The following is a 27,890-nucleotide window of genomic DNA, read 5'->3' on the forward strand; positions in this document are numbered from 1 at the left end:
GTCTTCTGCAATGCAGGCAAATTCTTTACCACTGAGCTGGTATACTTCAATTTAAAAATGCTGATAGAAAAAAACTGACCAATTTCATGAGTAGTATTCCACTGTATATATGTACCACATCTTCCTTATGCTTTCCTCTGTCAATGGATATTTAGGTTGCTTCCATGTCTTGGCTATTGTAAATAGTGCTACAATAAACATTGAGGTGCATGTATCTTTTGAATTATGGTTTTCTCCGGATATATGCCCAGGAGTGGAATTGCTGGATCATATGATAGCTCTATTTTTGGTTATTTAAGGAACCTCCAAACTGTTCTAGAATCCTCCTGCCAATGCAGGAGAAACAGGAGATGGGGGTTCAATTCCTGGGTTGGGATGAACCCCTGGAGGAGGAAATGGCAACACACTCCAGCATGCTTGCTGGGATAATCCCATGGACAGAGGAGCCTGGTGGGCTACAGTCCATGGGGTTGCAAAGAGTCAGACATAACTGAAGGGACTGAGCATGCGTACTGTTCTCCATAGTGGCTGCACCTGTTTACATTCCGAGGAACAGTGCGAGAGGGTTCCCTTTTCTCCACATTCTCTCCAGCACTGACTGTGCAGATTTTTTGACGGCCATTCTGACTGGTGATACCTCTCTGTAGTTTTAATTTGCATTTCTCTAATAATTAGTGATGCTGAGCAGCTTTTCATGTGCCTTTTGGCCATCTGTATCTTTTTCTGAGAAACATCTACTTAGATCTTTTGTCCATTTTCTCATTGGGTTGAATGGTTTTTTGATATTGGGCTTCTGAGTTGTCTGTATACTTTGGATGGCCGACATTTCATAGGGCTTCCCTGACAGCTCAGACACTAAAGAATCTGCCTGCAATGCAGGAGATCTGGGTTTGATCCCTGGATCGGGAAAATCCCCTGGAGAAGGAAATGGCAACCCACTCCAGTATTCTTCCCTGGAAAATCCCATGGACAGAGGAGCCTGGCAGGCTACAGTCCATGGGGTTGCAAAGGGTCGGACATGATAACATCTGATGGAGGTACTTTTTCCTCATTCTGAGGGTTGTCTTTCATTTTGTTTATGCTTTCCTTTGCAATGCAAAACATTTCACATTTAATTAGGTCCCATTTGTTTATTTTTATTTTTGTTTTCATTACTCTAGGAGGTGGATTGAAAAAGATCTTGCTGTGATTTATAGATCAACAGAACAGGACAGAAAGCCCAGAGATAAACCTACGCACCGACGGTCACTCTATCTATGACAAGAGGAGGCAAAAATATACAGTGGAGAAAAGACAGTCTCTTCAATAAGTGGTGCTGGGAAAACTGGATAGCTACATGTAAAAGAATAAAATTAGAACACTATATGCAAAAATAAACTAAAAATGGATTCAAGACCTAAATGTAAGGCCAGATACAATAAAACTCTTCGAGGAAAACAGGGGCATAACACTCTCCTACATAAACAGCACTTCACCTTTAAGGCACGAGAACAGTGACCTTTCTCAAACAAGCGCCAAGTTGGCCGATTTAAAGGCCAGGCAACGGGGCTTCTCCTTAAAAAACAAAACAAAAAAAACCTTTTTAGCCAACACCCCTAACCAAGACAGTCTGGTTTCTGTCACATGGCGCTACAGCCCCTAAGAGAAGTGAAGTTGCTCAGGCGTGCATGACTCTTTGCGATCCCATGGACTGTAGTCCTATCAGGCTCCTCCGTCCATGGAATTTTCCAGGCAAGGGTACTGGAGTGGGTTGCCATCTCCTTCTCCAGGGGATCTTCCCAACCCAGGGATCAAACCTGGGTCTCCTGCATTGCAGGCAGATGCTTTACCCCTAAGGTACGCAAGCATGCTAATCAGCTGAGTGACACCCAGGGGACACAAAGACAGCCCTCTTCTCTTTGTCAGGGTCCCCAGACCACACCACCAAGGGCCGTCAGTTCAGCAGGCCAGTCTGCAAGTGTCTCTCTTTAGCCACTGCTCACTGGTGGCTGCCTAAGAATTACAGTTGTTGTATAATCTTAATCTGACTTTGAGTCCCAATCAAGATGGGTGACACATGGCCAAGCAAACCACAAGATGAGCATGAATGAATATGTCAGGGGTCAACATCACCAGGAGCCACAGGCAGAACTAGAGCTGCACATGTGCACGGCTCGCTGATGCCACAGACAGTCCTGAGCCAGGGGCCCTGTGTCTGACCTGCACGAGGCTAGCTCTCCTCGCCCACCCTTTGCCAGGAAGCTGGGTAACAACTCTGTGCTCCTTAAAGGATCCCAACAGTTTTGACTTAACCCACAGAAGGCTCAAAGCAAGAGGATCCTGGAAAACCATGGAAACAGAAGGTATTTCCTTGAATTACATTGTTCTGTTGGTTTCATCCAAAAGAGGGGACACACCAAATTGCTCTGATGTTGCTCACAGACGTTTAAGGACATGACCGAGCGCCTCCATCCTCTGGCCTGGGAGGGGCCATGACACAGACGCTGCAAGAGACCAAGACCTGTCCCTGGATGGACCCTCCAATTCACGTGGGAAAAACTCTACCCTCCTTTGGGGACAAGGATCAGATTCAGGGCAGCCCACACCTCAGGAAGCAAACTGGGGGTGGAGGATGGAGAACAATGGAAACAGTGTTGGAAACAGCTGTAGAGTAATAAAAAGAAGTCTTAGTGTCAGGAGACTCCTTCCCAGGAGGAAAGCCCAAGCACCAGGAAGGGAGCCCCCAGGACCAACGAGGTCTCCCAGAGATCACGTACTCGGCGGCAAACTTGTCCAGCCTCTTGAACAGCTCGTTCTTCACCTGCAGATTCTCTACAATGGCCTCCACCACCAAGTCTGTGCTGTGGACCACGGACGCTGCATCCGTGCTGGTCGATATGCTGCTCAGGGTCTTCGCCACAAACTCGTCAGCACCCTAGTGCCGTGGAGGAAGGAGAAGAGAACAGTCACTGGGCTCACTGGAAAATGGTTGATGCGCTGCAAAGGAGGGAGGAAGCAGGAGGGCGAGGATAGGCCAGAATACCCCAGACAACCTGAACATGCTCTGAAATTCCGAGAAATAAAACTGTCTACGTATCTTCTTAGAGTAGATGGCATCTCAATGTACTTCTGGACCCTAGGGCAAGAACCAGTCTGTGAACGACCTCAAGTGCTGGTCAGCACACTGCCGTGTGTCAGTCATAACCTTTTAGGCTCTTAGCCGGCTCTGCTCAGGTCACTGAGCTGTTTGTTCACAGCATTGGTGCTGGCCTGTCCTATCTGCTCTGTGTAGACAGCCATGTACTGTTCCATGACGGGCTTCTTGGAAGCCTGTGATCTGTCTTCCAGAAAAGGGTAAAAGTGGATCTCAGCCCCATCCACAAGTCTGAGAGGTGGTGCTGACTATTCCCCTCTAGTAGGAGGCAGGGAAGAGCTGCCTGACTCAGCAGTTGTTTATCAACTAATAATCACCCATCATGTGCCAGCAACTGGTGGTTCAAGAGCACACACCAGACATAGCCTCTGCCCTAGAAGAGCGTGCAGTCCTGTCTTTTCCTCATTTGTACCTCCAGGTTTCCACAAACAGATCTCAATCAGGGCAGAAACAGGTGGTCCCCTTATTAGCTGCCATTTTACTTCAAGATATAATTTGCCCATGAGGATTCAAAACGGTCCAGCAAAGGCATCCAAAATTATCAAGGAATAAACAATTCTCAGAGCTGTTCCAATGTTATGTGGCAGCCTGGGTAGGAGAGGAGTTTAGGGGAAAGTAGATACATGTATATGTGTGGCTGAGGCCCTTTGATGGCCACCACAAACTATCACAACATTGTTAATCGGCCATATTCCAGTATAAGATAAAAAGTTAAAAAAAAAAAACTATCAGAGCTGATCAACAGAAATGTAATACAAGATGATCGCTGATTTTAAATTTCTATCAGTTGCATTTTAACATGTGAAAACAGGTCAAATTAATTTTATTTAACCCTAAGATATCTAAGCTACTATCATTTCAACATGTAATCAGTATAGAGATGTCTTGTGTTCTTTTTCTACTCAGTCTTTGAAATCTGATGTCTACCTCGGTTTGGACTAGCCGCAGGTAAAGTGCTCGACAGCCACTTGTAGTCAGTGGCAACTGTCCTTGTCAGTGGAGAGCTGGATGAATACAGTTTATGTCAACTCAGCAAGCGGAAGCTGACCCTTCAGGCACGTCCCTGGCAGAGGTGGGAAACACCAGGAGACCAGACTCCTGAGGAGTGACCAGTCAGGAGCAAATCATGTTGAGAACAGATGCCGCCTTTTTACCCTCAGGGTGAGGCCCAGAGCCTCGGCCCAAAGAGGGACAACTGGCAGAGGTGTGCGGAGTGAACAAGTGAGAGCGCGGGTCATCTGGATCCCACTCACTCCGTCCTTGCTTCCCTCAGCCCTCTTCAAATCCCACCCGACCAGACCCTGTCACAGCAAGCTCCTCTCTATCACAATCACTAAGGACAGTGAGGACATGTGAAGGAGATCTTAATCTGCTGTGATACATTCTGCTCAGACTTCTTTAGGGAGAAAATAAAATGGTCTCCTCCCCTGCTCCTCTGATTTTAAAATATGACTAGATTTTAAGAAGATGCAAACCCAAATCACAATGAGATACCACTTCACACCTCCCATGATTTACAAAAATAACAATAATAATTGTAGGTCAGGATGTGGAGAAATTGGAACCTCTGTACATTACTTGTAGGAATGTAAGATGGTCCAGCCATTGAGGAAGACAGTACGGTGGTTCCCCAAAAAGCTAAGCCTAGGACTGCTGTATGACCCAGTGATCACACTGCTAGGTAGATACCTGAAAGAACTGAAAAGAGGGACTTGAGCAGACAGTACACTCGTGTTCACTACGGCACTATTCACAATAGCCACAAGGTGAAAAGAACCAACAACGTGGCTATTTATTTCTCCTGTTCTGTTATCCTATTTAGTGATTATGCTATTATACTGGCCTAAAGTCAGGCCTGTTTTATTGGCCTCAAGTTTCAATTCAAACATTTAAAAAGCAAGCAAAGGCCAGAACCCCTTCACAAATGTGAAGTGGTCAGAGAACTGGTATTGAAGATACTGATGACAAAAAATCACCTTGGGGTTTTCTGCAAACTTCTTCTTGGCCACTTTCCGAAGACTTTCCTCAATTCCCTTTCTAGATTTTGCCAGGATGTCCTCTGTTTGGTCCACCAACACTACTGTGTGGCCAGTTGCTGCAGCAACCTAGAACAAGAAAAAAAAAAAAGCAAGAAAACACAAAATTTAAAAAAAAAAAAATTAGTAGATAGGAATTCTCTGCAGGCCAGTGGTCAGACTTGGCACTCTCACTGCCGGGGCCTGGGTTCAGTTCTTAGTTGGGTAACTAAGATCCTGCAAGCTGCGCAGTGCAGCCAAAACAAACAAACAAAACCTGGTAGAGTTTCATACTCTACATGAACTCTAGCAGTATTCGACTGAAAATACCACATAAACACAATAATAAGCCAACAGTAATTAAACACACACTTCTTCTCAGGCACTGCTTTCAATCCTTAACATGGGTGACAACAACTCTCAAAACAACCTTACAAGAAGATTAAGAGATGGGCCCACAGTCACACACTGGTGTCTGGAGACGGACATTTGGAGAGGGTCCACGCTCGACGTACCTAAATTGTTTGCACAATGTGGCTTACACTCACATCTGCTTTCCTTCTGAGAGTCTGAAATTTTGGCACTGGCCAGGCAGAGGGGGCCTGTGTGACCGGCCCCAATAAAAACTCTTGGCTCTGGATCTCTGATGAGCACCCCGGCAGACATTCACAGGACCCATCATAACTGGCTGCTGGAGGAATGAAGTGTGTCCTGTGTGGGCATCAGCAGGAGAGGACTCAAGAAGCTGGTCCCTGCTTTCCTCCAGACCTTGACCCGTGTGACTCTCCCCTCTGCTGATTCTGCTCTGTGTCCTTCTGCTATAATAAATTATAGCCATGACGATGACTATATGCCAGTGCTGGGCTTCCCAGGTGGCTCAGATGTTAAGGAATCCGCCTGCAATGTGGGAGACCCCGTGTTAGGAAGACCCCCTGGAGAAGGGAATGGTAGCCCTCTCAGGTGTTCTTGTATGGAGAATTCCATGGACAGAGGAGCCTGGCGGGCTACAGCCCATGGGGTCGCAAACAGTCAGACAGGACTGAGCACCTAACACTGAGAGAGGTGAGAAGGTCACCAAAGCTGGAGAAGAGGGGTGAATTTGGTGGGGAACCCTGACATAGAAACTAAGAAAACAAATCTCAGATTTCAGATGCATCTAATGGTGAAACTGAACTGCTCCGAGACAGGCACCCCTGAGGCGCAACAGCTGAAAGGAGGAGTGATGACCACCAGTGGAGTACTTTCCCCCACAAGGGGGCAAGCAGAGGTGCTGGCTTGGGGACCTTCTATTCTTGTCTCAGATCCTCTGTGCGACAGTCCCTCTGGAATAACACAGGTGATTTTCACCTTGTTCCTCTTAACCTCTGCCCTAGCTCATGCTTTGAATAAGCCAGACAGGATTCCTCAGATTCCCCCCTGCCCAGTCCCAGTACGCTTTCCCTCATGTCCACTTCCAGCATCACTCAGCCTTTTTTGCCCTCAGGGGATTGGGGAGGAAAATTCAAGCACATTTGGAACAAGAGAAAAAGCTGAAGGCAACAGAGGCAAAGAAAGACAGCAGAGGGATTCACTGGTGGTTCAGTGGCTAGGACTCTGTGCTTCCACTGCAGAAGGCACATGTTCGATCCCAGGTTCAAGAACTAAGATCTCAGAAGCTACAGAGAGTGGCCAAAGAAATAAAAAGAGAAAGTTAAAGCAGTGTCCTTTTGTTTTGAAACTTTAAAATCCCATTGAGAAAACACAGGGTGGGGGCGGGAGGTGGGGAACACCCAAGAATACAAAGCTCCGTATGTTGGAAGTCAAAGAAAATAAAAGCCACATGGTGAAGAACTCTGTCAGGAATCAGATCTCAGAAGGCTGGGTACACCTTCTGTACCCAGAAGGAGGGGTACACCTGGAAGACGCCATTTTCCCAAGGAATAAGGTATTAAGCTTAAAGAGGTGGAGCGGAGTCAGTGAGGGAGGTGGGATCACGCCATCTCCCTAGAAAGCCACTTGCAGAGTTAGTATCATGTTTGACTGTGACAGTCACAGGGCATCTTTGGTTATGTTGCAGATAAGCTATAACGCTATCCCCTTAAGACTGCTTTTTTTAAAAACTGCAAACAGAACCAAACCAAGAGATGAAGCAACCCTCAAAAATTCAAGTGAACCAAGACAGACTTACAAGAACACTAAAATTCAACTGGGAAAATCCGTGGCCAAGAGTATTTTCAGCCTAAATGAGGACTTATCCAAAGTCCTCTGATAAACATCCCCGGCTCCCCCACCCCCACTTCGACCCATAACAAGACACTGGGCAATTCAGTCATTGCTTTTCTTCATCCCGCGTCTGCATAAGCACACTGGAGGTGATACAGTATGCAGACACCAGCAAAAATAGCTATTAAATCAAAGCCTTCTAGGCAATGTTCTAGAAGAACAAAGTGCACATGTCAAATGATCCATGTCAAAGTTACTGTGTGCGTAAAATGTCTGTTTACTTTCCCATATCAACCAGAATATACAGGAGGTGCAAGGAGGGGCCAAGTCTCAGAAAGGTAGCAGACAGACCTTCCCAGCGTGTCACTGATCACAGCCTCACTCTGCAAAACGTCCCTCAGCCCCACAGCGCCTCAATGGTCTTTACAGAGGCTGCTCTTGTAGGAACTTAGTTTAACTGTTTTTCCTAAATTTCCCTCTGTTGCCTTGAACATTTTCTACAATTTTGGGATCTTCAAAATGCCTAGACTACTGAGAAAGCAATAACTGCATGCTCTAAATGGTTATCCCTCTGAACACTTTCTACTTTAGCTTTCCTTATCTTGATTTACTCATAAGGCTTCAATAAAATACGAAGAAAATCTTATAGTATTGCTATTCCACAGGCAGAAAAAGATACTCTAGCTTAAACCCAAAGTAGAGATGGCTGGTGAGGAATTTCCTGGCAGTCCAGCGGTTAGGACTCCAGGTAGATTTCACTGCCATGGCCTTTGTTCAAACCCTGGTCAGGGAACTAAGATCTCACAAGCTGCATGGCGTGGCCAAAAAAACTACAACAACAACAAAACCTCACCCAAAGGGGATACAATTAAGACTGAATGGAGGAAATACAGATGAAGAAGATAAATTTAAATTCTTGAAATATTATCCATTTTAGGATGAAGTTCTTGGCTGCATAGCAATAAACTACCATTTTAGCACTTCAAGTAATTTCAATGAAAGCAGTATTTTCATTCTACCCATCTGCAGACAGCAACCCCATCCAACCTAAAGAACTTCCCTTACAATCATTTGTTTGCAGACATACCCAAGAGACACAAGGTTGGCAACATCTTGAGGGTAACTTCCTGTCCTATTCATCTTCACAAACCCAGTGCCTGGTGCATGGTGGTGAGAGGGTAATAGGCAGGAAGACCAGGGGTCTCCAAACAGAGGAAATAGGCTGCAAGTGTCAGACAATTTTTTCCCTCTCTCTTAAGCAGTAGGAAGAAACAAACAAGTGTTAGATTTTTTCCCCCGTCTAAAGAAACAAACAAGTGTTAGATTTTTCCCCCCTCTCTACACAAATTTAAAAACAGGTTTCTTCTGTGTTGCCATGACAACATGTGGTTCCACCTGCCCTTAACTTTTCTCAAACCTTGAGCTAACCAATGCATTTTTCCTATGGAAATATGTCTTAAGCTATGTTAATGAACTATGTGTTTACCGTTGCCTAATGGCCCCGGACAACTCGCCCGGTGCCAGTGTTATGCCAAAAGGCGTGCTGCGGGTGAGGGCTGGTGCCAGTCTCTGGGTTCTGAGACGCTTCCTTTCTCCAACTAGCAGCCTGCTAGTAGCTGTATAAAGTCCGGCTCAAGACTAGCAGCAGGGCACTCTCTCTGCCCCCTTCTGATGTCTATGTCAGAAGCTTTCTCTATCTCTTTTATACTTTAATAAACCTTTATTACACAAAAGCTCTGAGCGATCAAGCCTTGTCACTGGCCCCGGACAGAATTCTTCTCCTCCAGAGGCCAAGAATCCCAGCGTCTTTCATGGCGCAACAACAACCTTTCGGCAGGCACTCAATGTATATCTGCTGAATAAGTAAATGAACAAACAAACCACAGGGAGCCCACTGCCTGGTATGTGGCAGATACCTGACATTTCCATGGCATGAGTCCAGTGTTCTGATTTTATTCATCTACTCCAAGTGGGGTTGGTATTCCTCCCTACTGCTGTTTCTAACGGGCTATCATCAAGATAGAGTGAGCATGCAGGCAGCCTGTCCCTCGGCCCCATGCAATCCATGTCAGACCTGAAAGCTGCATGACTACATCCCAGACTGGCGCAATAAGCAGATGCAACCTTAAGCATGGCCAGTAGTTAGATCTTCACTCATAGCTTCAGCCACATGCTGGTTTGAAGGCTAAAGCCAGAAAAAACATAACAAGAAGTGCTGTGTTTTTCTTGGAAGCCAAGTAATTGTACTGGGATATACAAACAATCTGGACAGTGGGGGAAGCCTTCAAATAGTTTGGGTGAAAATGCAGATTATTAGAAAATGATTTATACCAAATGACCAAGGGCCACACAAAAACTTTGGCTTCTCTGAGGTGAGCACTCTTGCCCCACCACCCCAACACCTGAGCTCCCCAGGGGTAGAGAGGAACCCCCTTATGGCAGCACGCAGGGCACAGCTCTGCATTCATTCCCTTCACTACTGCCGCCTCCTCTCGACTCAAAACCACGCGGTGCCTGTTTCAGGTCCCGGGATAAAGTGATGAACAAAACAAATCCCCTGCTCTCAGCAGCTTTCACTCCTCACAAATTATCCTGTCTGGTCTTCATAATAGCCTTCGGAGGAGGCCCTGTAACAGTAAGCGAACAAAGTCTGGATGTGAGGGGCTTTGAAGCTAGGCCTGCCTGTATCCCGAGCTCACATGCTGCCTCCAAGGGGAGCCAAGGCATGGCTGGGTCCGAGGGGAACGGTCTGAAACAGCTCTGAACTGGGCTAGAGCCAGACTCTGGAGCCTGTCTACCAACTGTGAGACAGAAAAATTCCTTAACTCTCATAGGCTGTCTCCTCATCTAAAATTGGAGCAGAAGAGTTGCTGAGAGGATCAAAAGAGTTAATACTTGTTGAGAGGATTAAGAGAGTTAACACAGTTGAATTGCTGAGAGCATTAAGAGTTAAAGAACATGTGATATGCTAGGCACCCAGAACAGTGCCCAGGATATCACAACAGCTTAATGATTTTATTCTAGGCAGGCCCCTTCTTCCTTCTGTAAGAGTCCAAGGCCTAATAATAGATCCAGGTACTGCCTCTAAAGGAAACGATTTTACTTCGCCTTTAAAATTACATCTTTGGATCTCACGACTTGCCCCCTTTCTGGTTTTCATTTCCAGGTTTTCTTTTCTGTGTCCCTGTCCCTACATTTTTACAAACAGGTTAGGATCCCTCTTCATTTAAAAAGAAGGTTTAAAAAGCAGGGGGAACACCCACAAACTTCGTCAGCCACCTGAAGCTGAACTTTGCTTCACTACAGAAGTCCTGTAATTACCAGGGGACCCAGCTGTATGTGGAGCTCCAGCACTACGGGATGCAAGAACGCATCAATGGTCCTCTAAGTGTTAAAGTCAATGCCTGTTCTTCGGCCTCATCTTCTACTTTCCCACAGCACTACACACTGCCAACTAAGCCCCCCTGTTTTAAATTCTCCAATTTCTTATCTCTATCTGTTCCTTTTAGCCATATTAATTCTCTCAATCTTCTCAAAGGAATCTCTCAAGGTTCTGCCTTCAGTATTCTCCTCTGGCTTTACACCTTTTCTTTCTGGACCCTTACTCATTCTCATGATTCCAGCTAGCTGTGAAACCAGCACATTCTGTCCTAAGCTACAGTCTGTACCACGTGCGGGCGTGCTAGGTTGCTTCAGGCGTGTCCGCTCTGTGACCCCATGGACTGTAGCCCGCCAGGCTCAACTGTCCATGGGATTCTCCAGGCAAGAATACTGAAGTGGGTTACCAGGCCCTCCTCCAGGGGATCTTCCCGACCCAGGGATCGAACCTGTGTCTCTTACGTCTCCTACATTGGCAGGCGGGTTCGGTACCACTGAGCCACCTGGGAAGCCTGCAGTCAATACCTCGTGACCCTAAAGCCAGTTCTCTTGACTCCATTAATGTTACCACTATCCTGAGGGTCACAAGCGTTGCTGGACAACACTTTTTTTTCTTAACTTCCGCCCTAATTACATCCAAAGAAGTTCTATTCATCATTTAAGGCCCATTTCAAAAGCCACCCTCTCCACACGCATGTCCTTTTTCTTGTTTTAAACCTTAGAGCTAGGTTTTTACTGCTGTCACCAGGCTGCCTGACGCCAAAGTCCACGGTGCCATGTGGCCTCTGTTCTTAGATCTGACTCTCTTAGTGGCAGGCACTGATCTGGTCCTTGCGGCCCCTGCCACTCATCACCTGCACACGGTGCTTGTCCGGTAACTAACTGCTCAATACCAGGTGCCGAGAGCAGAGTGACCCAAGCCTGTGCCCTCCCCCAGCCCCGTCACACTGCTCCGTGGGCTGCTTCCCGGCTCCACCACCCTGCCCCGAGGTTCCCTCCACCAGGAAGCGCCTCCGCCTCACGGATGCCAACCCATAATCGGACAGAGAGGCCCTCTCTCCCTCGGTGAAAGCTCTGTCAACCTCGAGCACAGGCAGTCACTCCTTTGTGCCTCTACTGATTTACAGATACAGCAGGTCCTTCCTGCAGGACCCTAAATATAGAAAGAAAAAAAAAAAACAAAACAGTGTGGAGCTGGTGAGAGTCACAGCTACCAATGATCACTTAGTGATGTTAACAGCAGCCCAAACCCCAGGACATGAATATAAGAGAGAAATAAGAAACAAATGGTTGTAAGCAATTTCAAGTTGCAAAAATCTCACAAATTTTAGAATAAAGGTCATAAACCAATGAGGATGTAAGAGAAATTCCAGCTGTGAAAGATAAATTAGATATGGAAAAGTTAACTACCATCAGGTTTTGATGATGAACTCAAAATACTGAATAATAGCTAGAAACCTTTTCAAAAGACCTGCCACATCGTCCACTTCAGAATCCAAAGTAGCTGTTACCACAAAGCCCAACATAGGGCAGTTCTGTCATACGCTGAACTTCAGTCCAACCAAAATTTCCAGTAATGCAAATTTCATATACATATATGTGCAGTTACATGCATATGCCTTTCTTTAAACATATACTTTTTAATGTCCCTTTTTCCTTACCTAAGAAGATATATCCTATGTATCTATAACATCATATTTTCAGTGTCTAAAGACTGTATCTTAAGGTAAGGTATTTAACCCACTGAAACTTTCATCTGTATCAGGTGACACCCCAGATACGATAAGCAGGTCATCTGTGCCTTCATGACAGTTAGCTGTTCATACCTGTACCTCCTCTGGATGGTGAGCAACTCGAGCAGCAACCACACATTACCTCTCACCCGCTTCAATGCCTAGCACAAAGGTACACTTAATCTTCGTGAAAAGAATGCATGAATAACAGATCTAGTTTTTAAAATCTTCAATTTGTGAATTATCTCAGGAATAAGTTCTCAAGAAATCATGACTGGTTTTGCTACTAGAAACCCTTTATAACAAATTTTACACAATCAAGTTATTAACATAATTATGAAAAATCACACGCAAAAAAGAATAGAAAAAAAAATAACAACTGGATTCTTTAGTCAATTACCACATTAAAAAAAAAAAAACACAAAAAATCTCTATTATTTTGGTGGGCAGACCAACCATTTTCTGGCACTGGTGGTGGAGATGCCAGGCCAAAGGGGAACTAGAGGGCAACTGCCGTGTAACATGACCACCTCTGTACTTTCAAAACTGGATTTATGCTTAATTTCCTCCAGCATGTCAATGTGTCCTATACCATTTATCCAAGGGGCTGTGGGCAAAGAGACCTGCAGACCCTGTGTGTGTCCGTCATCTGTGAGGGACACATGTGAGCCAGGTCAGGGATGGCCGCAGACACACAACACAGCTTTCCCTCCAATGCCGCTTTCTTCTCTATCACAGTGGGGAGAGAGTGAGAGGCACCTTAGTGTCTCAACTACTGCAAGATCGGAGAGGGAAAGCATTTACTGTTCAGCTTTAGTAGCTACAGATAACAGAGATCATCAACCACCAGAGCAGGAAACCAGTGCAACAGTTCTCAGGCTTTTTAGCCATGAAATTATTCCTCCTAAGAAGGTATGCAGAAGAGCAATACATAAAGCATAGGTCAGGGGAGAGGGGTTTGGGAACCACCCAGGAACTGCACTGAACTCCTAACCCTAAAGTCCATCAGAGTATAGTGTTAAAAACCTCTGCTCTGTAAAGTAATTAGCCTCCAATTAAAATTTTTTTTAAAAAATTAAAATTAAAAAAAAAACAAACCTCTGATCTATTTGGACCTACTATGATGGCTATTATTTAAAAAAAAAAAAAAAGGAACAAAAACAAAAAACATAAAATAAGTGTTAGCAAACATATGGAGAAACTGGAACTCCTGCACACTGCTGAGGCAGCCCCTGTGGACTGTGCTATAAGAGTTCCTCAAAATACTAAAAATAATTACCATATTATCCAGGAATTCCACTTCTGGATATATATCCAAAAGAACTCTAACACAGACTTCGAAGCAAGACTCTAACATAGCTGCAGACCAGCAAGACTCTAACATGGCTGCAGACCATGTTCACGGCAGCATCCCCAAAAACCAAAAGGTGGGAGCAGCCCAAGTGTCCACTGATGGATGAACGGGCAAATAAAATGTGCTACAAACATGCAATGGAATATGACTCCACTAAAAGTATCCCGCTGTAATATTATTCCTCAAAAAGGAAAGAAATTCTGGCACATGCTACAACACAGATGAAACTTTAAGATTTTCAGATGAAACAAAGCAGTCACAAAAGGACAAATACTGAGTGATTTCTCTCATATGAAAAATCCAGAACAAATTCATTGAGACTGAAAGTAGAAAGATGGCTGCCAAGAGCTGGGGGAAGGAGAGATGGGAAATTATTATTTAACAGGCATGTACTTAAATGTCACTGAACTGTACAATTTTAAAGTAAGTTTTCCTGTATGTTGTTGTTGTTGTTTTTTTACCACATACAACACACAAAAACCTTTAATCCAGCATACCTTCATTTTACTGAGAAAAGCAGCAGCAACGAAAGCAAAAATATTATTCACCTAAGATCACATATCTATCCAAATCATAATTCTGTAAAAGGTACTTCTGTCTAGATTACTAACTAAGCTTTTCAATGGCTCCTGGTGATCACAGAATAAAAGCGCCTACACATGGCATGCAAGGCCCTCCAGGAAAGGGATCCACCTCCTCTCCAGACACACTGCTCACTGTTGCCAGAGACCACCGCAAGGCGTGTAGGTGCCTACATCTGCTATCACCTCTCACCTCCAGGCCTCTGTACTGTCCATTCCTTCTCCCCAACTTCCCCTCATTAACTAAGCATTGCCACCCCCAAGACCCTCTGAGTCCCAAACAAGGAGTCCTCCGTGTTCCAGCAACAGCCCGCACACCCTCACCGCTGCACCACCACGCTGGGTTACGACCACCCGTTCCAGCGCCACCTCCCCCACTCCTGTGCCTAGCACCCAGTCCCTCGGTCGTGTCCGACCTCTGCAACCCTATGGACTGTAGCCCACCAGGCACCTCTGTCCATGAGGATTCTCTAGGCAGGAATACTGGAGTGGGTTGCCATTTCCTTCTCCAGGGGATCTTCCCAACCCAGGAATCGAACCAAGGTCTCCCACATTGAGGGCAGATTCTTCACTGTCTGAGCCACCAGGGAAGCCCAAGAATCCTGGAGTGGGTAGCCTATCCCTTCTCCAGGGGAACTTCCCGACACAGGAATCGAACCAAGGTCTCCTGCATTGCAGGCGGATTCCTTTCCAGCTGAGCTACCAGGGAAGCCCCTCCTCCTGGATTCTGACTAAATGAGACCCACACCAAGACACACTGTAATTAAAATGTCAAAAGTCAAAGACAAAGATTAATATTGTAAAATATTAAAAGCATCAGGAGAAAACCAACTTGCTACACACAAGGGAATTCCCAATAAGACCAACAGCAGAAACACTGTATTCAAAGTACTGAAAACAAAAGCAAAAACTTACAACCAAGAACATCCTCCCTGGCAAAGCTCAGAGTGAAGGACTTCCTCACTACTAAATCTGTATTACAAGAAATGTTAGTGGGACTTTAAGCTGAAAAGAAAGGGCACCAATTAGTAACAAGAACACATATGAAAGAATAAATCTCACTAGGAAGGTAAACATATATAACAAAGGTAGTAGATTAATCATTTACAAAGCTAGTATGAATGTTAAAAGACAAAAAAGCAGTTAAAAAGAAAAGCTATGATTACTGTAATTAGTTCAGGGGTTATTGTTGTTGTTCAGTCACCCAATCGTATCCAACTCTGTGCGACCCCATGGACTGCAGCACGCCAGGCCTCCCTGTCCCTCACCATGTCCCAGAGTTTGCCCAAGTTATGTCCACTGCATCAGTGATGCCATCCAGTCATCTCATCCTCTGACGCCCTCTTCTCCTTCTCCCCTCAATTTTTCCCAGCATCAGGGACTTTTCCAATGAGTCACCTGTTCACATCAGATGACCAAGACACTGGAGCTTTAGCTTCAGCATCAGTCCTTCCAACGAGTATTCAGGGTTGATTTCCCTTAAGGCTGACTGGTTTGATCTCCTTGTTGTCCAAGGGGCTCTTAGGAGTCTTCTCCAGCACCCCAGTTCGAAGGCATCAATTCTTTGGTAATCTGCCTTCTTTACAGTCCAGTTCTCACAACCCTACGTGACCACTGGGAAGACTATAGCCTTGACTATATGGACCTCTGTCAGCAGAGTAATGTGTCTGCTTTTCAACACACTGTCTAGGTTTGTCATCACTTTCCCGCCAAGAAGCAGTTGTTTTCTGATTTCATGGCTGCAGTCACCATCTGCAGTGATTTTAGAGCACAAGAAGAGGAAATCTGTCACTACCTCCACCTTTTCCCCTTCTATTTGCCATGAAGCAATGAGGCGGGATGCCACGATCTTAGCTTTTTTAATATTTAGTTTTAAGCTGGCTCTTTCACTCTCCTCCTTCACCCTCATCAAGAGGCTCTTGAGTTCCTCTTCACTTTCAGCCAGAGTGGTATCAGCCGCATATCTGAGGTTGTTGATATTTCTCTGCCTATCTTGATTCCAGCTTGTAACTCATTCCGTTCAGCATTTCTCATGATGTGCTCAGCATATAGGTTAAACAAAACAGGTTGACAGCAGACAGCCCTGTCGTACTCCTTTTTCAATCTTGAACCAATCAGCTGTTCCATACAGCGTTCTAACTGTTGCTTCTTGACAGTACAGATTTCTCAGGAGACAGATAAGATGCGCTGGTATTCCCATCTCTTTAAGAGCGTTCCACAGTTTTTTATGATCCACACAAAGGCTTTAGCACAGTCAATGAAACAGAGGTAGATGTTTTTCTGGAATTTCCTAGGTTTCTCTATGATCTAGCAAATGTTGGCAACTTGACCTCTAGTTCCTCTTCCTTTTCTAAACCCAGCATGGACATGTGGAAGTTCTTGGTTCACATAATGCTGAAGCCTAGCATGCAAGATTTTAAGCATGACCTTACTAGCATGAGAGATGAGTGCAATTGTCCAATGGTTAGCACATTCTTCAGTACCACCCTTCTTGGGAATTGGGATAAGAAAAGGTCCAGTCCTGTGGCCTCTGTTAGGTCTTCCAGATTGGCTGACATATTGAATGCAACACCATGATGGCATCATTCTTTAGGGTTTCGAATAGTTCTACTGGAATAGAATAGTTAAGGGATACACAAGATAAAAAAGTGTGAAATGTGACATCAAAAACATAAACCAAGGAGGGTTATTAATGTTGAGCTTCAGAATAGGGTCAAACTTAAGTTGTTATTAAATCAAATACAGACTGTTACACATACAAGTTACTATATGTTAGCCTTATGGTAACCACAAAGAAAATTAAAGTCAATGCAGGAAATTGAAGATATCTGAAATACATATAAGAATTCATAATCAGAATTCATAAACATTTCCTACAAATCAATTAGGGGAAAATGTACAACACAATACTAAAATAGGAATGAAATCTAATAAGACATTATATAAGAATATATATGGCCAATAAACATATGAAAAGGGGTTCACCTCATTAGTAAAAAGGAAATTCCAATAAAAATACAATGAAATACCACTAAACTACTAGAATGACTAAAGGAACAACAACATAATCCTACAGAGCAAGGAGGACCTTCCGACCCTGATGGTAGAACTCTAAACTGATATAACCACTTTGGAAAACGGTTCAGCATTACCTACTGAAGTTGAATATATTCATATTTTGTAATCCAGCAGTTTCACCCAAGAGAAACATGCACACGTGTGTATCAAAAGACAGGACCATGACTGTGGATAGCACAGTGCTGTGAGGGCTGATTCCAGCAGGTCTAGAATCAGCCCGAGTAGCTCTGCTGAAGTTCCCGCATCACAGTGACCCCTGGTCCAGGCGTGAAAGCTACTGCTTCACAGTGTTGCCTTGTAACATTAAGAGGTCTGGGGGTGGTTTGTATCAGCTTATCAACACTGCTGATAAGAGTGATACTGATGATTCACACCTGATTTTTAAAGTTACATTATTGAAGGTTCTTACTTAGAAAAGAATTTCACATGTCTTGGATGCAAGGAAACCAATCACACTCATTTTTCCCAAATTAATCAATGAATTATTCCCAACTTCCCGAGGAGATGGCAGTGGAAGAGTAGATCACAAAAAGAAGCGATCTTTTTTCATCTCCTATAGATATACTTTCAATAAATAAGGAGGACTTTCCCTGGCACTTTAACTTGAGTGCCAAGAATCTGAATCAACCCACTGAAGATCTACTGAGGACTCTAGTTTTATATGATAGTGACTACAAGACCTCCAAGACAAGAAGTCTGCAATGGAAAAAAAAAATGTATTTGAAGGCTATGTCCTCAACTCCACGACTTCTCTAGCTTTGGTGGAAAGCAGGCTTAGCCAAAGAGAAATATTTTTGGACAAGGATGCTTCAGAGCTATAAAAATAGGCCCAGTAAATAGCACATTTGTCAAAATGCCCGAGTACTCCAGTCACAGGGCCAAGGAAACATGCCAAGCAGAAGCGTACTGGATTTCTATATTTTTGCAAACATACCACGAGATTTGAAGCCCCTTCTCTGAATTATTACTTGAGTGATCAATTTGTGAGAATTGCAGCAACTGGTCCAGTGAGGGGTTTCAAGTGCTCTTACACTACAGGAGGGCTGCATTTCAACATTAAATTCTCTCTGAAAACCACTGAGCTGTATGTACCCTCTGCCACAACCAAATTCTGACTTCTTGATACCCAGAGGAGGTGTTCACCCAGAATAAGTACACTGAGTCACTGCTCCCCCTAAGGCTGCTGCACCTCTGCATTAAGACCTGCCCTTGAGTTCTCAGGACTTGATCCAGGGAGGAAAAAAGTCATAAATCAGTTTTATCTCCCAGAGCTGGCAAGTCTGGGTTCATGATTATCTCTGGTTATGCAATGCCTTGAACTTTGCCATCAATACAAGCTGTGTTCACTGACTTTAACAATCAGAAAAAGGCCTTCTGTTGAAGTGTTCAACCACCACCACAGCTGGTTTATACTAAAAACCATTAAGTTCATTGGTTGGCCTCTTTTTTTAACTTAGATTTTTATACCTAAAAAAGTATTTCTAAAAAGCCAAAGGAATGTGCCTCCATTTTTTAAATGAGTCTGTTAAATACACAATTTTTTAAAAAATTCAATAAGCATCTGGGTTTGGTGATGGAGAGAAAAAATAACTTCTCTTCCTGGACTCTCTACTCCCATCTCCCACAAATTCTGGAAAGGAGATGGGATAGATGGACACATCAGTGGTATCAACCAGCTCTGTTATATTAAGAATCTCAGAAGGACGTTGTCAGAATGGACATTTTCTGAGTAGAGAAGAGAGCTGCAAATCCTAACTATTCTCCAGGAAGATTAATATGGCAATGGTTATTAGGATGAGGGTTTTTTCCTCTATTAGATTCTGCTGAAATGAACCAATTAAGATGCTTCCTCAACAATTCAGGAATCAATCCTTGTTCTAGGAATTAGAAGGGAAAGAACAGAGGCAGGAGCACTCCTCAGAGCCTTCTGCAAAATGGTAGACATTCCGACAGGAACCCCGTCTTCAGAGGGCATGAGGTGGCCACAAAGTCAACAGTGGCAATCACAGAGGGAGGAAGCTCTCTGGAAAAGCTGGAGAGAACAAAGAAGTCATGCCAGGGGAGCCTGAGTCTATTATGGGCAGAAAGATGGTAGCAGAGGATGGAGATGATCAGCTGAACCTGGAGCTGAAGAAAGGACAAGCTGCTAACTGTTGACTCCAGACACACACAGAGCCCCTTGCCCATGGAGGCCACACTTCTCCCCAAAAGACAGTAGAGGCCAAAAGGTACAGGTAGGACTGTGGTCATCTCAGCCACAGGAATCTCCAGCCAGCAGAACCGTGTGAAAGACCTGAGTTCCAGCCTCAGCTCTGCCTCTGACCCTTGGGCCCAGGTGACAGCTCTGCTAGGATGATTATTATAATGGTCACATGAAATGACAGAGACATTAAAGTACTTAGAACAGGAAAAAAGTGCACAAAAAAGACCACACATTTGTAGTGGTTTTTAAGTGCCAGGCTGATTTAAATGCTCTATGAGTATGAACTTACTGTAATAACCAAATACAAGTAAAGAAAGCACTAAGATTATCTCTCAACAACCCACACAATTAGTCTTAAAATCTTTCGAATTGTCTGAACTCTCACAAGCTCACGATCAGATCTTCAAGCATTGTTAAAAGAATCTAAAATAAGAGAAGTCATCACCAGATCAGAGCTGATGGATCTACACTACATAAAAGCAGCTAACAATTATTAAACAGCTTCCACTGAACACACTAGCACAGCTCTTAGCTCATTTCCACCCTCAGAACACTAAGACAAGTAACATTATCTGTTGATAAGGGAAGAAGCGGGGAGAGGCTAAGAGACTCGCTAAAGATTCCCACAGCCAGGAGCAGAAGGGCTGGAACCCAACTCCAGCAGGCACCTTACAGCTTGCTCACTTTCAACCACACTCAGCAGAAACCATCACACATTTCAGCATAACCTGGAGGAAGCTACAGCACAGCAACCAGAAGCATCACCTGCCTGTGGACCCAGGAGAGCCAGGCAGTGAGGTATGTGCCTAAGGCAGAACTGGGGAGAAGACGGAGGGCGGGGAACTAAAATTAGAAACTCAAGAAAGGGGCAAATAATTGTGAGGTGCATCCAGGACACGTCAGAGAAAACCCAAAACCTGACTGAGGTACCATTTCTGCTCCACAATGTCCAAACATGTTCCGCGTGGCATTCACTTTTCTGCCTGTCAGGCCTATCTCTTCTAGAGTATCCCCAGCCACACTCCAAGTCCAAAGACTAACATGCCAACAGAAGCTGATTTTACTGTCACCAGTACATCACGGAGATCAGAGAACAGCCCAATAAAGAACAGTGTGACAACACAGGAAGTGAGGGAAGAACTTCAGGACACACCCACCCCATGTGCCTGAGGACGAAGTTAATACCTGGGAATAAAACTATTCCCTCCATAAAGAAGTCTGAGTCCCAAAGGACAGCTTACAACTTAATGGTGGTGCCAGTCTCCTGAGATCTTAAAACTTCTCTTAGGCCCCTGCGCTGCTTTCAAGCAAATTTCAACAGAGGCAAACTCACTGAGGCAACAGGGGAAACGTACAGCTGAATAACACAAAGCAATTCTGATCGTTCTTCTATCCAGCATCAGAAAATTCAGAGTTGGGGGGGGGGGGCAGGAAAAAGAGATGGGCGAACCAATGCAGAGCCGAGAGAGAAGACTTCTAACCTACTTGAGCCCTCAGCAATACAATGTCAGGGAAACATATCTGTAGTTTAGAATACGGCTCCCCCAACCCCATCCTGTTTTAACAGCCTAAGGAGTTCTCCCCGGAAAAAGTGTGCACTTTTTGCTCTTTAAGAGGGACCAAAAAAAAAAAAAAGAGGGACCAAAAAAAAATCTTTGGGTGCAAACCCAGCTCCAATCCCCTTCAAGATGCAAACTCTCTCTTCCTCAAAGTATGGCATACTAAAATGAAGGTAAACCAGAAAGCCAAGAAGTCCACTCCTGAAATGCCATTCCCAGAAATCCCACTGGCTGCCCACCAGTAACTAAATGAAAGCCATAAACTCTCTGAGCTCCTTATGTTAAAAAAAGGCAATTCAGGAAGCAAAGCTTAAACTCATTCTACAAATTGAAGAAATGCACAGCTAATAACTTTCTTTTTTCCCTTCTTTAAAAAGCAAAAAACAACCCATCCCCTACTCGAGGGTCAATTACTGGTGGAAGCTTCTTTGCTGGCCTAAGTATCCAGCTGAAGATAAACTGGCAATCAGACCCAAGTAAGAATAATGTGTGAACACACAAAACAAGTTAACCTTACTTAAATATTAACCATGAGTCAGTTTGTTTTTTTTTTTAATTTAAAACAAGCAAAAAAAAAAAATGACAGGCAAAGTACTCTTGGACAAAACAAATATACATATGGTCTGTGCTCTGATCAACTACGTATTATTAAACACAGAACTCACTTGTCTTAAATTGCTTAATTGCTTGAGAAATGTGTCAGGCTCCCACAAAATCTAGGGTTGTTTTTTTTTTTTTCATCCTACTCAACATGAACTGGAACACATGCCAGAAATGACATTTTTAAAGTATTAAAAATATAAATAGAACTACACCTTGATTAAAATTTAAACTACTTCAGAAAGAGTTCTGGAGAATGAAGCTAAATGCAAATTAAGGGCGTAATTTAGGTGTTACTTTGTGCTTATGCTTTTAAAGCTTTACTGAGGACAATAAAAAATGCCTCCCCTCTCTTCAGAGGTCCCTGAACAAACTACATTGCCAACTGGCATTCACCTTGAAGATCAAGCAAGAAGGGACAGAATCACAACCAACACTTTCCATCTTAAGGTTACAGTCCTACAACAGCAGCAAGATCAGAGATGGGAATGGTGCAAGGGGACAATGGCAAAAGAACAAGGGTAACACTATAAAGGTAATAACCCTCAAGACAGCTAACATTCAAGTTCCTACTAAATGCCACTGGGCTAAGTGCTTGATGTGTGCTAATCCATTTAACCCTCTCCACTCTCCTAGGAGGCTGGTCCTACCCTAGAGATTAGTAAAATAAGGCACAGAAGCACGTTTCCCATGTCCATACAGCCAACGTGAGGCAGGCCAGCACGCCATCCCAGCTCCCCACAGTGAACTGAATACAATCTACAGTCAAGATATGTCAACTAATAAGTCTATGGCACTAAATAAGCAAAACAGATTTACCCAGTACCAAAAGCTGTAGGTCAAGGAGCATAAAAAATGAGGCAACACCGCCTCAAACAGCATGATCTAGGGTAGAGTGCAAAAACAGATCAAAGCCAACCAACGGGCAGAAAGTGGCACAGAGATATCCTTCAGGAAAGGGTGGTTCCCCTCCACAGGATTAAAACTGCCACCCACAGTGGCCGAGGCTCTTTTAAACCTTGTTATGTAAGGACAGAATTACTTAAATCTTTGGTCTTTATCAACTTCTTGAGTGACAGTTCCATTATACCTCCATTCTGAGGGGTAAATAGCTTTCTTTTTTAACACCTTAGGTTTGCAAAAGGCGCACCTTGGTCCAACTGTGCAAGGATGTGATCCACAGTCTGAACTGCGTCAGTGTCAAGCTCCTCCCTTCTTTCTCAGATGAAAGCTCCAACATCATACTTATAATTTTAGGTTCTACCTGTGTGCATTTTTGTACAACATAACACTCTTTTTTGGCCAGTAATGGATACAACATTCCAAGAACTGAGCAACTTGAATTTGTACAAAAGCTGAAGTGACACTCAACTTAGCTTCTAAACCTCTTCCACTGATGTCTTGAAGGGACCATCAACTATAGTTTCTAACCCCTTTCCTGTATTGTTATTGGGAGCTTAGACTCTAATATCTTGCCACTAAGATGCTGTTTACAGGTTTTTAAGCAAATACCTGCCCATGATAAATCTCTCTCTCTCATGGCATTGGGAGATTTGGGTGGAGCAGGAAAATACAAATGCACTCAACCTAAACTTTCTCTTGAGTATCATGTAGTATGTAAAGTGTGGAACTTTCAAGGTTAAAGGGACTTACCCCTCCCACCTCACATATAATAAAGATTCCATAACCCAGCACCAGGCATGTACACAATAAACAGGGTGATCTGAGAAGAAATAGGAGCGTCTCAGGGTAAAAAATGAATGAAATACAGATTTCAGGAGAAATTGCTATCAAATTAATATGTTGCAAAAAACCTGCAGTGTAGGAAAGTTTAAGGTATATAGTAATAATAATAAAATATTTTTCTAAAAAGGAAGCACAGAAAACAGACGCTGTGGCTAGAAACAGACACTAAAAAAAACAAAAAAATTAAACTCTTTCATGATCATAGCCACTTAACTTGAGTACTCCTCCAAGAAAAATTAGATAAATGCCTCCCCGCCCACAATACAAGTAGCAAAGCGCTGAAATGCTGAGAATATTATCAGCTAAGCTATGAAAATCACGGCTACCTGATCCGATCTGGAAAATAACCACTAAATATCAATAAGTAAAAATACAAGTATCACAGCGTGTGTGTGCGCGCGCGTGCTCAGTCGTGTCCGACTCTTTGTGACCCCATGGACTGCAACCCGCCAGGCTCCTCTGTCCATGGAATTCTCCAGGCAAGAATCCTGGAGTGGGTTGCCATTTCCTCCTCCAGGGGATCTTCCCAACCCAGGACCTAGGTAATAACTGCACACCTGACCCTGAATCACAGCCCAGCTGGAACCGGGCAGAGTCCTGCAGATGCAGCGAGATTAAAGGCTTCTTCAGAGCCCTCAGTCGCCCGCTCCCCCAGTCTCCCCAGCGCCAGAGGGCACTGGGTCAAAGACATCTCGTGCAGCTGTTAGTGAAGTCTCAGGGCCTCATATGCTCCGATTAGGTAACTTTACAAAATGCTACAGAAGTGCTGACTACTATTCTTTTCAGCAAGCAAAGGAAACATTCGGAGGGGAGAAAGAAGACCATTTAGGAGAGCAAAAAACTGCTCTAACTAACGACTGCAGAATAACTGATAAAATTAAAACTGATCGCAGTCCGGGTCTCGAGAAGCAAACCCCAGAAACAGGCTCGGCCCAAAGACACTAGACCTTCGGAGGAGTGGAGACTCACAGGCCCAGAAATTTCAAACTACACGTGGGAGGGTCGCGATGAAGACTCGCCGAGTCTCCGTGGGCGCTGGCCTCGGGCCGGACACCCCACTCCGTGTCACGGCCCGCCAGCGCCTTCCTGTCAGGACGGGCAGAAAAGCGAGCGGGCATTGGTGCCCGCGGACGGCCCACCTGGGCAATGCCGGCGCCCATCAACCCACCGCCGATGACCGTCACGTGCTTGACGAGGATTTTCTTCGCCGAGGCCGCGGCGGTGGAGGAGGAGGAGGACATGGAGCGCACGAACTGCCTGGTTACGAAAGCCATGGTGCAGAAGGCGAAGGCAGCAACAGGCACAAGACCTGGCGGAGAAGCAACCTGCACAGAGACCAAGAAAGAGCTGCTAGCCGACGTCAGGGGGCGGAGGCCCAGGCGCCCAGGAGCCCGCGCGCCCTGGGCGTCGTCGTGACGTCATCGACGGCAGGGCGTGGCCTCGCGGCCCGCTTTCCCCATTGGCCGAGGCCCCAGGGACGGCGTTCGAACGTCCGAGCGCGGCGTCCAAGCCCAGTTAGGCTGGTTCGGGCAGCCGCCCTCCTGTGGAAAACCCGAGGACCTGGACTAAGTCACCGCCGCCAGGCCAGGCGCGGAGGGGTGGTTAGCGCTCGGGCACCGGCCCAGGGCAAGCGTTTCCTCGGAAAAGCCACGGGCCGCTTGTAAAGGGAAGTCGGTGGTGTTGCCTTGTTGAATCCTCGCTGTTAGTCCTAGTGTATAACTCGGCGCCGAGTAAATACGTGCTATTTGGCAGTGGTGTTGGGGAGACCAAAAATGAGCACCTTCCGTTCACGTCACCAAATAACCAAGTCTAGGGAATATTCTAACCCAGTGCGTATTGTTCCTGCTAAAAACGGAAGGAAACAAAGTGCTCACACCCAAAGCAATGTCTACTGACACACGAGTTTGAATGTAAAAATCAGGCCCACTAAGCGAAAGAGAGGTTTAACCTTTAATTCCCCGTTTCAACTTTACATCTTTATCAATGCAGGGAACGAACGTGTGGACAGTTTAGTCAAAGAGCAACCTTTGTAGTGTAACTGATAACAATAGGCCAGTCTTCTCGCATGAGTAATTTTTAGTTACTGTGCCTTAGTAATACGGCATTCTTAAATTTTATTTTAAAATATTTTATGAGGATTCACCAACCCGCCATCCAAAGTCGGCCTCTTCCTATTGGAAGTAACTTACATAGTGAATCCCTTGTTCACCATTCCTTTGCTTTCATCTCATTTCTATTTCTAATTATGTAAAAATACGGGAGAGAGAGAGAGAGAGAGTGTGTGTGTGTGTGTGTGTGTGTGTGTGTGTGTGTGTGTGTTAGTTGCTCAGTCGTGTCGGAGTCTGCGACCCTATTGACTGTAGCCTGCCAGACTCCTCTTGCAAAAACCAACAAGACTAGAATTGGAATGAGTAGATTACACAGAAAACCTAATAACTTGAACAGATGAGTTAATTTATGAAGAAAAAAGCATTCCAGGCACAGGAAGCAGCACATGTAAAGGTAGAAATGTAAAAAAATATTGCCCATGTGAAAAGGATGAGAAATTAGATACGTTTGGGGGTGAAGCTAGGATGGTAGAATAGGAGGATGCACAGATGATTCTGTCAGTGGATTTTCGTTCTCATTTCAAAGTTGTGTCTAATGCTAAGCCAAACATATTCTAATTATATTGTCATCACAACATACATTTTTTTAATGAGTCTGAATGCTAAGTCGCTTCAGTCCAACTCTTTGTGATCCTATGGACTGTAGCCCACCAGTCTCCTCTGACCATGGAATTCTCCAGGCAAGAATACTGGAGTGGGCTGCCATGCCCTCCTCCAGGGGATCTTCCCCACGTGGATGGAATTCATGGATCTCACAAGCAGGCAGTTTCTTTACCACTAGCGCCACCTGGGAAGTGCTTTACTGTGTGTAATGTAAAACATAATGCCTGGGTGATTGGTCCGTTTTCAGATCTCTGATTTCCTTTCTTCAGAAAAGAAAGAACAACCACACAGTATTTTTTAGCAAATCTGAGGCCGTCTGTATTATGTGAAGAAAGGAGCACTGGAGTGAGAGTCAGGAGTCCTGCTCAGTCCCTGGTATGGAGTATGACCATCTGCAGACAACCTTCCTGAGCTTCAGGTCCTCATCTTTGAAAAGAAAGTACTGGACAGGTGCCTTTCCAGCTGTTACATACTCAGAATCTAACCCTCATTTACTCTCTTCTGAACCAGGAAGGCCACACTGACCTCTATTCCTGCCCAGTCCTGATCAGATGACAGTTATAATAGAGTCATTCTTCTTTTCGCCAGAACTGCAATTCTTTTCCTAAGTGCAGCCTTGGGCTTTTGGGCACCTGGTAACAATTTCTGTGGTCCTTGACTTGCACCTTCACCCTGTTCTTGGGGGAGTGCTTCATTTCTCTCTGCAGGAAGAGTGGTAGATTGGGAAGCATGGGCCCGGTCACCGATTAATTCAGAAACAGCAAAGGAAAGGGTATCCCTTTTTACAGGTAAGGAAACTGAGGCCCAGAGAGGGTCAGAAACTTAACTGAAGTCACACAGCTAATGAATGGCACATTAGAATTCAACCCCAAGACAGTCTGTTTTAAGGACTCATGTTCTTGACCACTGTGTTTTTTTCCCTCCCTTCATAGCAACCCTAAGGTTACCACTGCTATCCAACTCCAAAGGTGAAGAAACTGAGGTTCTGAGTGATTAAGTCATTTGTTAAATGTAACTCAGATTAATCACTGGCTAGGCTCGGATTTGAATCCATTCTAATGTCACTCCTTTCATAATGTCATACTCCTTAGAAAGTGCTGCTGCTGCTAAAGGGGAAAGAAATTGGGGAGTGGGCTCCAGTAACACATCTGTATGTCTAGATTTGGAGCTTTAACTGTTATACTGATGTAATCATTAAGGTTAAGCAGATTAACTTTTTTAGACCTTCCTGCTAATTAGCCCCAGTGCTATTAAGTTTTGCACAGTGATTCCAGTATTTACACCTGAACACTCTACACGGCCATGTGTTTTATACCATCCTGATTTCCAGCACGTGGACTCAATGCTTTTCAAATGGAAACATCCATTGGTAAGTGTCTACTGATCACCTCTACTGGGAAACCCCTCAGCTACTTCACTGTAACTTACCAAATTTGAACCTATTATTTTTCTCCTCCCACAATGCTTGTTGCCTCCTCTTGCATTCATCATCTCAGTTCATGATGACCCTGATCATCAACCAAGAGTATTTTCCTTCCCCCTCACCACCATGTTGGTTGGTCAGATGTCATCAATTCCACCTCATTGATTTCATCCA

General features: G+C 44.6%; 1 protein-coding gene across 1 annotated transcript in view; it reads right to left on the reverse strand.

The window, feature by feature from the left end:
- Window positions 1-24,969, reverse strand: part of HADH (hydroxyacyl-CoA dehydrogenase) — a 41,588-nt gene extending 16,619 nt beyond the window's left edge. Inside the window, exons 1-3 of the mRNA XM_043871095.1 lie at window positions 24,722-24,969; window positions 5,110-5,238; window positions 2,757-2,914 (exon numbers count right to left, since the gene is read on the reverse strand). Coding sequence (XP_043727030.1) covers window positions 2,757-2,914; window positions 5,110-5,238; window positions 24,722-24,856 — 422 coding nt within the window. The 5' untranslated portion in view covers window positions 24,857-24,969. The remainder of the gene's footprint in view (window positions 1-2,756; window positions 2,915-5,109; window positions 5,239-24,721) is intronic.
- Window positions 24,970-27,890: the final 2,921 nt, after the last annotated feature.

This window comes from Cervus elaphus, chromosome 17 (assembly GCF_910594005.1).
Source record: "Cervus elaphus chromosome 17, mCerEla1.1, whole genome shotgun sequence".
Lineage (NCBI taxonomy): Eukaryota > Metazoa > Chordata > Mammalia > Artiodactyla > Cervidae > Cervus > Cervus elaphus.